At 37.0% G+C, this 12,554-nt stretch overlaps 1 protein-coding gene across 3 annotated transcripts in view; it reads left to right on the top strand.

The window, feature by feature from the left end:
• Nucleotides 1–7,776: 7,776 nt before the first annotated feature.
• col14a1a (collagen, type XIV, alpha 1a) overlaps nucleotides 7,777–12,554 on the top strand; it is a 125,854-nt gene continuing 121,076 nt past the window's right edge. For all 3 annotated transcript variants that reach the window (XM_084384879.1, XM_084384880.1, XM_084384878.1), the window contains exons 1-2: nucleotides 7,777–8,068; nucleotides 9,357–9,478. In XM_084384879.1, coding sequence (XP_084241005.1) covers nucleotides 9,391–9,478 — 88 coding nt within the window. In that variant the 5' untranslated portion in view covers nucleotides 7,777–8,068; nucleotides 9,357–9,390. The remainder of the gene's footprint in view (nucleotides 8,069–9,356; nucleotides 9,479–12,554) is intronic.

Here is a 12,554-nt window from a genome sequence, read left to right as displayed (position 1 = left end):
CTTTTTCAAATATGTAACACAAGTTGCTTTGTTTTCCCATTTATTGACTGACATGCTCTCCTGTGCCCATGTTGACAGAAATCGAACGCTTTGTGTGCTCTGTATAAACATGATGGTTATTCTAGACTAGTTATAGACTAAATGTGAGCATGTATTTACTCATCTCACTTGCACAAAAACAGATTCAGTATTCCTTAAAATGAATAAAAACAGTGAAATGCAAACTCAGAATATTACGCAAACCTGCAATAATTAATGTTAAAAAATAGAAATATACTTTATGTATTTAATCTCACTTTATTAAAGGGATAGTTCACCCAAAAATGAAAATTCTGTCATCATTTACTCACCCTCAAGTTGTTCCAAACCTGTATGAGTTTCTTTGTTCTGCTGAACACAAAGGAAGATATTTGGAAGAACGTTTGTAATCAACAGATCTCGGTCCCCATTGACTTCCATAGTAGGAAAAAAATATACTATGGTAGTCAATGGGGACCGAGATCTATTTGGTTACAAACATTCTTCCAAATATCTTCCTTTGTGTTCAGCAGAACAAAGAAACTCATACAGGTTTGGAACAACTTGAGGGTGAGTAAACAATGATAGAATTTTCATTTTTGGGTGAACTATCCCTTTAAGCAATGTCTTTGCTGCTGACCTTTGATGATCCAATTCAACTATACTAATAAGCAAAAATGACTTTAGATAAAGATCACATTTGTGTTTCTTTTCTTTGTTTTTATTGCTGAAGAGTGTTGAGCTTTCTTCTCCTGCATTCTATTCTTTGCAGAATTGCAGAGATGTTTGTTTGTATGAGCTGCGCCCTCCACTGTACAGACGTGAATTTGCATTTCACTTTTGGTGTGAAAGGACCTTTACATTTGCCAAAAAAACTAAAAACAAAAAAACATCCCAGCCCAGATGAGAAAAAGTATCGTAACGCATTACTTTTAAAAGTAACTTTCCCCAACATGTAATGTTTTTGTGCCAACTTGAGAACATTATTAAAGAACATATAGCCTACCTTTGAACATTCTATTAACGTTACTTAAAGAATGTTTTTGTTCATAACTTTGAGAGAAATTGCCAGACCGTAGACAAAGTCTTGAGAACGTTCCCTGTTTTCTGGGGAGACATTTTGGAACAGTTTGTATATCTATACACGAGTTCACGTACTTATTAGCTGTAAAACGTATTGCTATGAAAAAGTCTAATTTAGAGTAGTCATAGAATAGCAGTGTATTAAAAGTAAAAAGCGATGATAAGACGATCTATGAATTCACTCACCAGATTTGTTACTAGATTAAGAAATGCATTTATTCTATATAAGGCAAAATATACAGTAGTGCTGTAAGTGTTAACTCCTTTGTGTATTGCAAAGCAGTCATCTGTGCAAAAATGACACAATATGATATATCATCTATTAGCCTATGTGCTCATCTTTTACACATTCCTCACTGCGGATCCTTTTTTTGCAGGATGCTTATTGTGCGATTGTACTCATTTGTATTGATGAAAACGACATTAACAGTCACATGATGATCTTTTGTTTTAATGGAAAGTAAGTTTGAATCTTCTGTCTTAAAGACCTGTATTGTGCTGCTAATTCTCACGGCTGGTCACGTAACATCTCTAATTATAAAGGATATACCACGTCCTCTATCAAAGATGGTGTAAGTGAAGATTTTGGGGGTGATCATGACAATCAGCATCAGGGTAGTCTGTTAAATACTGGTCCAGATATATGCCACATATTCCCTACCTAGGGGAAGTATAAGCTAATCTAATAATCGTGTAGTCTATTCTGAAATAGAATAAAAAGGAGAGTTTTATTCAAATCTCTTTGAGTTTAGTGTAACTGAGTTCAATGCACGTGTTTGTAAGGAATTAAGCTCATGGTACCATATTGCCTATTTGTATTTCTTCGTGCAGCTCAAAATCATGATTAATGTGTGTTTGATTAATGGCTTATTAAACGCCTTGATTTCATTAAAAAAACTTCTGTCTTTTGTGTCACATTAAAACCACATCATTCTCACAAATCTAGCTATGGCACATGCTTAGAGATAACATATTTTATCATTTATTTCATAATTTGATTACAAAATTTTCGATCTGACATATTATAACCACAGGTTATAAAACTTCCAATATTCTGGTTACCAGCCTCAGGCTTTTAGATCCTACTGTATATTACTTTATCGAACTATATCTACCCACGTGTTCATAACCAGAGACAATAACTGTGAGACATACCACATGCACTTTGTGTGAAGGAAATGTGATGACGTAATGCTATTGACCTGAATTATTTAGGTTTGCTAGTGCCACCTGTTGGTTAAAGAGATTTTTTTTTTGTTAACATTCGAGCTCCGAACGTTATAAATACACCTTTGTTTAAAAAAAAAAAATTTAGTTACTGTTAGATTTTTAGATCTTTTATTTAGAACCTTCTTCAAGTTTTTGAGGTAATTACTACCAGTATAGGCCTAATTACTTGTCCAGTTCTTTGTCGTATCGCTAGAGGGCAGTGTTACTCTACGCTCGTCTATGCTCGTCTAATATGACATTAGCTTCACTTTAGTTCTGCGGTATTAAAAGTTAAAATATTGACCGTCAGCAGCCAACACGATGTCAAGATGACATTCCTTTAAACAACGGACCTTCTGAGTAATCTTCTTTGCTAACAACAGGTTATAAATGTTTCACTTTTGTTATTTTGTTTATAGGCTACCTACCAATTCCTCTGTTTTAGTATATTATTATTACCTGTTGTCCGAATGAAACATACTGTAACCACATGAATTTTCCCTCTTTTTTACTTCAAACACAGTTTAACCCATTTAATCCCATTTTTTTTCCAGAGATTATATATATATGAGTTTGTGTGGTATTTGTAAGTAGGCCTATATTAAACAATCAATGTCAATAATGTAAAAAAATTATATGAAAAGTCCGTGAAAAAATGAGTTTTATCTCTGGTCACAGTTGTTACCTAAGTCTATGGTGTATATAAATAAAATAAAAAAAATCTCCAGAAATTAGTTTAAAGACTGGATTAAAGTGTTTTATTCGATTAACAAATAGGTAAACATTGTCTGGCTCAGTTTCAAAAATGACAAAATAGCAATCCTATGCAGCAGCATGGCACAAATATTTGAATAAAATGATGATAAAATAACAAATTATAGGAAACTGCTTAGAATGTAATCATTATAAATGACACAAAATACTTACAATTACAAAATGAAAAAACCTTACAGAAATAAAATAAATTTATAATAATAATAAATATAATAAATTAAAACAAATAAATAAACAAATGAAAATAAATAAACAAATGATTAAATATGAGCCTATGGTAGGAAACATGTAACAATGCCAAGGAACATGTAACAATTCATTAATAACAAGAAATCATCACAAAAATGATCAATCACAGTCACAACTGTGTGCTGGTGTGGAACTCATGTAACTCATAGATTAGATATCACCTTCCTAAAGACATAACAGTGGAATTATTATTATTTATTTTTTTATTTTTTTTTACTTTTAATCAGCTGAGCAGGGGTGCTTTCTGCCAAGGGCACTGGTATGGTGGCAGTAGTAGCATCTGAAGATGGCAAAACAGATGATGAAGCAGCTTGATTGAATTGTGAGTTTTGGTTGGTCCTCACATTCAGGTTCAATTTCCTCAAAATGATCAGATCCAACTTTCTATTGCATCCTTCTCTATCTCAGGGACCACTGCTATATTACAAATTGCAGGCTCTGGATCATCAGTGTCAAGTAAATCCAAAACTTGACTTAAAGTCAGTCTGAAAGAGAGTTCATAAAAATAACACAGAATTACATATGGGGAACATAGACTCCCTGTGTTATACCTGTGTCACAATTGTAACCGTCTTCATATATCTGCAGTTTGACAACAGAATAAAGCATGTATTCATTTAATTTCAATGTGTATGTATAGATAACCCTTTCATGATGATATGTGCAAAAAATGTATGAGCTATTCAAAAAGTTACCTGTCCTTTCTGAGCTTTGATGTCATCCTTCCGTTAAGATGGCAGCACCAGGAAAATGTGTGTGGTCACATAACCAAACAAACCAATCATGTTAGACCTGCCATAAACTCATATAGACATCTTACATTTTCATTATATATGAACATGTGCTTCATAATATGAGTTACTTTTCAATTTCACACTAAAATATGCAAGGAAAAATTGTGGTCACAATTGTGACCAGTGGTACAGCTCTGGCTGTAGGACTAGACGAAGTGAGATGTGAGTGATAGGTGGTCTATTAAAGCAAAAGAGGACCTTGGGTAATTCCCTACACACTAAATGAGGTAAGAACAGATAAACAGATGTTTAACCTCTGTCTTCAGTCACCCATCCCCCGTTGAGGCTGTTACTCGGGTTTAATAAGTAATACTGAGTTTGTTTTTTTCTCTGGCTATTCATTGTTGAGGATGTAATGATCTCCAGTCATTTTAATCAAATTCGGCAACATAAGGGCTACACTATTTACAAGATGTGATTAGCACAGATGTCAAATAAATCATGATTACTGTGAATTAATTTAATGTGTGACTATAAACTATATGCGAAAGAACAGAAGTGCAACAAGTGCACCATTAAACTGCAGAAACATGACTGAAGTGATTTGAGTGCTTCCGAAAAGCCACATTATTCCACAGAAAGAAGTGACCATGCAAAGGTTTATCTCCTAAAGCAATGTTCTGCTGCTGGTTCCCAGAAGTGGGAGGGGAAGGGAGTCTAGATGCTTTCTTATAGTTCAATAGGCCACACAGTTCACTGACAGCTGATGAATGAATCTTATCAGATGTCAACCGCTCCTTCCTTGGTAGTCCCTCAATCTCACTCCACAGCTCTAACCATCATGTTTCTAAAAAAAACAAAAACATATTGCATCATGCATTTGACTATTTACAGGCCTCAGAGAGAACATGAGGGATGCATAATTGGTGCATAATTTTGCGCCAATGCTTTCGTGTTCATATTGTAGTAGACGTCTTTGCTCGGATCTCAGGAAAGGACGGACCACATACCCCTTGCACTTTTGTGAGCACATTGCCCAGGCTGTTTATGCAAGATATCATTGGCCAACAATGCAGTTATGCACACTGATTACCTTCACAGACCGTCTGTGGAAAAATATTAACCTTTTGTGTTAATGATGAATCTTTTGTGAAACCTCCTCACGGGGCGAATCACAGTGAGATGAGAGGACTTGGCAAATCTTAAAAATAAGTCTAACAAGGGCATGGCTCATCAGCCCCCTTCATACTACTCAAAAAAGTCTGGAAACCAGCCAGATTTACATGAATATGCAAACCCGATCTGTATTCCATGTCCTTCCAAGTTTGCTAAGGGATTCGTAGGCCTATTAAATAAACACTGAGACAGGCATATTCACAAATGGTTCCTGAAGATAAAGAGGCTGCAATTTCAAAGATCGATATGCACTGGAATAGTCCGTGCCACGGCCGTGACCCCAGCGAAGCCTCCGAGAATGTTTGCTTTCGGCGTGCTTTAAAACCTTTGTTCGTCCTTGAGAGGTGAGTCCGATTTGCTACCATATGCATCTCTGCAGTTCAATCCATCCAAACTCTGTGTATGCATGAGAAAATGCCTTCATGTTCATCTGCTTGTCTGTGTGAACTGCTCTTTCCTGTATCCCCAGGGTCTTGCAGACTCCTCCACACCGTCATCTTTTGCCGTATCCCACGGTTAATTAGAAGTCGCTGGGTAATGTAAGGTTCCTTTGGAGCCTGCTGAATGAACCCACTGATTAGCCCACAATGCCTCATTACGCTTGGCCTTGTCATTTGGGAATAAGCCATTCAGAGTTAAAGAGCTTACAGCCACTGCATCTCGGCATCCAGGTGTCACCGTTCCAGTCCCGCGCCGACTGTACATTCAAGTTGATCAATGCTGTATATACGCTGCAAGCCGGGCTGCTTTCAATGAGCCATTTATTCTGTGAATATGTTTTTGAAAGTCTATAAGATTCTCTTAGCTTTGAAATCAAAATGTCCTCTTTCTTTTTAAAGGATGAGTTTGCGATAAAGTGCTGTAAACATTCCTGCGCTATAATGCTCAGCAATAAACAAGTGTAGCCTATGTCCTCAGAGATTCAAAGCAGTTTGAAACATTTTCAAAGATATTTGCATATTGTTATTGCTTGTAAATTGAGTCGTATTTGTTTGCACTGAAGCCAACAATGTGAACGTAAACATACATTACATTAGCACACTCTTATAACCCTCAAAAACATGTCGGAGGATCATATGGAGGGGTTTCATGATATGATCATCTCTCTGTAATTATTTACGCATCAGATAAATCATGCAAATGAAGCGGTTCATTCAGACTGCAAATCTGCAGTCTCGTGGGAACTACTGCCAGTGTGATGGCCCATGGAAATCAAATAATGAATAATGAAAGTCAAATATTCTTTTATCCCCATAACCAAGCAATATGGATGTGGATTACAAGATTCTGGTTCTGGGTTTCTATGCATCTGGGAAACCTTGGACGAGAGAACACCTGTTTAGTACTCATTGGTTCAATGGTTCAAGTGTGAATCTGGTGGATTTCTACAATATCGAGGTGTTGGGTAGTGCAGAGAACCTCCAAAATTGCACTCTGGATTCTGTCCAATCAGCAAACTGCACACAGTAAGAAAATTTCACGCACAATCTCACATATCTTTCACATCTCCTCCTTTCAACACGTCTTGTGTACATTCAGATAGCTTTGTTCCCTGCATGCTCAACTTGGAGTGATATAAGAAGGTGCAGGTGTTACTGGAAGGATAAAAAGTTCTTCCAAAAGGTGTTTGGAAATTCTTCTCAATCACAATGAAATAGCCTACAATATGATGATCAACATAAACGATAGGCACTTGAAAAAAGAATGGGAATATTGTTTTGAGATATTGACACACAAATAAAGCGCAAGGCTTTTTACATTGAATCTATAAGATTAGCTGAATCTAGTGTGTGTTTTAATCTGGGGGGGGGTGTCTGACTCTCCAAATTAAAGTTGACATGAAACTGAAGTTGATTGTCTCTTTTACCCTAGTGTGACATATTTCTGAGTGAAATATGGCTTCTTGAATAGGAAAAACATATTTTGATTTTTCTTGATTTTGTCCAAATGGATTAGATCGTTGGATCGTATATAAGAAAACAAAGCTAATTTATTTATTTTTTTATTCAAAAACTTAACTTAAGTTAGACTTTAGATCACACTATTTATCTCGCAATATAAATCGCGTTTGCCAGTGGAGGTAACCAAATAGCAACAGCTCTCAATCGCTTTACGTTGGAATCCGTATCGGATTGTATATAGACAAAATTATTAAAATATTGTCATTATGTCACTTTGTTACATATTTACCTATCATACACAAAAAAAAAAAAAAAAAGTTTGGTTAACTATGATAGGGTGGTAAAAAGTAACCAGGTTCTCATACTGACATAGGCTTACTTACAATTATTCCTTTAAAATCAAATGTCGACAGAAACTGACTAATTGCGCACATTGACTTATTCAATTAATCTGCCTTAATAGGCCTACAATATAATGAGTCATAACAGTCAACTTAATCATCCATCATCCTGGTGTAGGCGTTATGATTGTTCATTACAGTTGCATTCCCTTGAAATGTAGGCTAATGAAAATGGATTTTCTTGGCAGCGCTGAACAGCCTATATGTAGGCAGGATCAAGTATTTGAGAAGGGCTCTTGATTGTCGTGAGATCATTCGTCGTCTGTCCAGTGGCTGCAATTGGTCGCACGAACGTTTTTTTTTTTCTCTCTCTCGAAGACTCAAGACTAAAGGATGAAATGAGGCGCAGAGCTGAGGAGCTAAAGGAATGGGCGAAGAAGGACAGACGAAACACGCACACGGAGAGAGCTATGATCTGACTGAAGCTGAGAGAAGATACGAGTGAAGTCTGATCATCACAAGACGCGGGAATTTGGATCACATTTAGATCAAGAGGATTTCATTGAAGCGAATGGTGTGAAAGGTAAGTCTGCTGAAGGTTTTTATACTCTCGCTTAATTCCATTATCTCATCTCATCTGTTAAAACAACACTGGAGAATTAATCAAGAAAAAGCATCAAAAAGACAAAAAAAAATTTCCCACAGTTTTGCTACTTTTATTTGTATTGTTATGAATTGTCTTTAATTTATCTTAAAGTCTTGAAGTATAATTTTGGGGAAATCTTTTTTGTTCTATTCATTCTTTACACAGCATAGGCTAGCATACTTTAAATCACGTTTGATGACATATTTTTATATTATATAGGCTATATTATATTTGCTTGTAAATTATTTCCTTAACGTAGGCTAAACATAAGCACACAGAACTTTTATATTTCATTAAAAACAATCTTTACATTTTATACAGATTTCTAGTTTTACATACGGTTTCGATTTAGGCTATTATTATTATTAAAAATCTTAGGGATGTCCCATACATTCCCGATGCTCAAAGAATATACTTGATATGATACCCTACATCTATTTTTAAATTTAGCGCGTTTCATCTTTACTGTGCTGTTGAGAATAGAAATGAAGCCAAGGATGAGTGCTTGATGTTTATTTCAGGATTCAGTAGCAGGTGAAACAGAGACAGAGGGACAGAGACAGACATGCAAGGGAATTTAACAATGCATTGTGGGCTCTTCTTTTAATTTTGACTGCTACGAAGTGCCCAGTGCCTTAATAGCATGTCTTTTATCTTTTACAGAATAAATAAGCATGCTTAAAGGCAACATACCAGTAAAATACTGTGATAACCATGTGCAATCCAAACAAGCTTTAATTTAAACAATGCCCCCCCCCCCCCCCCACCCCACACACACCAAAAAAAAAAAAAAAAATAATATGCATATTAGTTATAGTTGTATAGTTATTGAAGAATAAGCCATCTGTGTCACAACAGCTGAGGAAAACTGACTTAGTAAACTATGCAGCGAACCAGTATAATCTCTTGACCCTAATTTAGACCACTGTTTAAGTTAAGTGGGGGTGCCCCTCTTGAACAAGCCCGGGCGGCTTCCTCTCTAAACACACATCAGCCTTCTTATCCAACATGAATGCCAGGAGCTGTAGTGTCCTGCTTGTTCTCAGGAACAACAATGGTCCTCAGGAAGCACTTCTCACTGGCTGTCCATCAAAATTCAACAAAGTCTTTACTGTTCTTGACCCGCAGAGACACCCCTCCCTCCCCATGTGTTTCTGAAATCCCCCTGAGGCGGCACGGCTTCGGTGAATTCCTCCGCTCACTCTCTGTTTCTCTCCCTCCTTAGGTTCAGGGCAAGCATCACTCACACAGCTATAAGGATGCAGGTTTTGGGATCAAGGATTAAGCTGTGGTGTCCGCTTATCTCGCTGGCACTGATTCAGTTTTTCACCCCTGTTTCGGCTCAAGGTAATTGCTGTCTTCATGGTTCTGAATGGGCAGTTTGCTCTGCTGCGTCGGCTTTTGTGTCGTGTAAAATATGAGATGTTGTCCTAATCATTCGATGTATAATATATTTGAAGGCAAATGGTGTGACTGTGACTGTGGTTTGAACAAAAGGAAACTTTGACCCTTCATGCACCATCACATCTCCTAAGAGGACTCATTTAAGTATAATGTCTCTCAGTAAGAAAGTAAAAAAGGGCTAAAGTGAGTCTTGAAGGTTTTAGATGGGATAGAGATGTGGAAAATCATTTAGTCTAACATCACATGGGACCACAATGATAATATCCCTCAAGGCAGCTTAAAGGCTTAATTGGTTGCTCTGTTTGGAAGGAGTTTCACATTCCTCCCAGACCCTGGAGTGAAAGGTGGAGCTTGGATCATCGTCTGGAGTGGAAGTCAGATCAAGTTTTGATTACTCTCTGATTTTTAGTTTTCACTCCTTATTCCAGACCAGCTCTTGTGTAACGGGCAGGTGTAGCCTAGACAGGTTCTTTTCATCCCTAAAATCACTGAAAGCTTATGGTGTGATTATAAATAGTTCTGTGGTGGATCTGAACAGGGAAAAAACAAACCAAAGACTTTTAGTTAAAGGAATATTCTAGGTTCAATACCAGTTAATAATCAACAGCACTTGTGGCATAATGTTGATCACATATAATTATCATATAATGTTGATTGAAAAAATCTTGGTTGCAATGAGGCATTTACTATAGAAGTGAATGGGACCAATCCATAAAAAAAATAAAAAAAATAAAAACTCAGTTGCTGCGTCTGAAATCACATACTGTCTGAGTTGGTACATTTGGTGAAGAACTTACTTTGTGACTGTTAAGAAAGTATGTTATATTTCTAAATAATATGAATAAAATCTGGACGTATTACATCCGCCATATTGACTCGCTTTGTCATGTGACCTACAGTGTCGGTTGCATTACTTCACTACCATTCACAACTCCCTCAGAGTTATCCCAACTCCCCCAGATTATCGGCATAAGGGGTTGGTCATTCAGGTACTTTTCACCAACTGTTTTTCGATTACCATGAATTTGGTCGCACTAGGTTTTGTTATTCAGATACTATATAATAGGGAAGTAGGCATATTCGTATGCAGCAAATGTTTCAATAGTATAGCTACAAAATCTTGCCTATACTTTCATTTTTGCTCAGAAAACATACCTATACATGCGATTCACTGCAGTTTCCAGGTGAAATGAAACTGGGAAACAACTACAGCTGCAAGCAAAGATTATTGATTAATATTGACTTCCTGTCAATGGTTCCTTTACAATATGACCTTAAAACACTTATCACAGTGCAGGATTTGTAAACTAAAACATTTCGACATTTGCATCACATAACCAACTCCATAATGTATTGCTGTTCTGACATAGTAAACTTGCTTGGTAGCTCACCTGGTACAGCAAATAGATTTGATCTCACGTTTGGTTTATTCGTTAGGTTTAGGGTAGTCTTGTGTAGCCAGACCTTCAGAATGACAGCAGAAGCTTTCATTGGCCAAGGACTGACATGTAAAGCAACCAATCACAGTTTGTTTTGTGAACAAGTCTGTGAACTTTATATCACATACGTTTGAAAATCCAGTGTTTAGTTGATCATGATAAGCGCTCATTGTCACGGTTGTAAACACCAAGGCTTTCTTCTTCCATGAGGGCATTTGGCATCATGACGGCTTTGTTTCCAGGTGGACCGCTAAAGAAAGTGATACACACGTCTCCCGGAAGTCCTGTTGAATTCAACCAATCAGATGACGACTTCGAAACTCCTGAAGTGTTTCCAGTTTTGTGTTCCATATGTAACAGACATTCAGCCAATGGGATGTGGGCATGACGTTTGAGCCTGAGACTAGGTTTAGGGTAGAGTTTAGTACATTATTATCAAACGCAATAAAGCATTAACCCTTTAGTGCCCCTCACTGAACATTTAATATCAAAACAACGGTGATACGAACAACTAATGTAAATAATAGTTGGCATGTATTTTTGGTGCTAATGTACACTATGCCACAAATTAGTTTAACTTAGCTTTTTGAACCTGCCATATTCCTTTAACCTGACACAGATGTATAGAAACCATTATCTCGTGTTTGTGGGTACTCGAAGCGTTGGAGTGAAAATGCTTGCAATTGCTGACAATGCCCTGCTGAGAATGAATGGGCAGACGCAGACAGTGATACAAAGCAGTTTGAAGCGCTATGATGAGACATGAGAGTATTTTGGAAGGGTCTTAATTGCGAAGAAGTTGTGGAAAAATGAAACAAAAGAACTGAAGGTCAAACCTAAACAGGCTGTCTGAAATCCTGTCAAAACTCTCCAGCAGTCAAACGCACAAAAAAAACAAAAAAACAGTTTTAAAGTAATTGCTGTTTGGATTTACAGGGGCAGTACATTTCAGTACAAAACCTTTAATTAAGCAGTTTGTAATGTAGTTTTGCACAAGTTTCCCTGATTTTCATTTGGCCATAAATAATTCCTGCTGCTAAGAACTGTGGAAATGTACATCACATCCAGCAGACTTAGACGATTGTAAACTGCAGAATGTTTTTGACTGCTCCCGCTAAGTAAAGTAGGCATTAATATTTTAATTCCCTCAACAGCGTTTTTAGAATTTGTTCAAAACAAGTGCGGAGCCCTCTGACAGGTGAGGAATTGGAAGCATGATGATAAAAGGACATTTGTGGATTTCAGAGTAAGAAGTATGTGAGTGTCTCCAAAAGGATGAAAGATAACCACATCAAAGACCTATGGATTTGTGGGAGCTCTTTACAGACAGATACAGGACCTCCTGCTCGTATTTCCCTCGTTTCAAGTTACAAGTCAGCACTTGTCACCCTTAAACTACCATGGCCATTGTTCTGTTCCTCCCCCTCAATCTCTACAGGATTCTGTTTGGCACAGAACCTTTAATCACCAAAAGCCATGAGACGTGGATACCTGGGTTTGCTAAGACAGTTTTCCAAGGAATATTCTATGAAAATGTCATGATACTGCTTCCAGAAATCATGTTTTTCTTTATTATCCAT

The sequence above is a fragment of the Rutilus rutilus genome, assembly GCF_951802725.1.
Source record: "Rutilus rutilus genome assembly, chromosome: 17".
NCBI classification, from domain to species: Eukaryota; Metazoa; Chordata; class Actinopteri; order Cypriniformes; family Leuciscidae; genus Rutilus; species Rutilus rutilus.
Note: the sequence above shows the minus strand (reverse complement) of the source record. Positions and strands in the feature narration are given on the sequence as shown.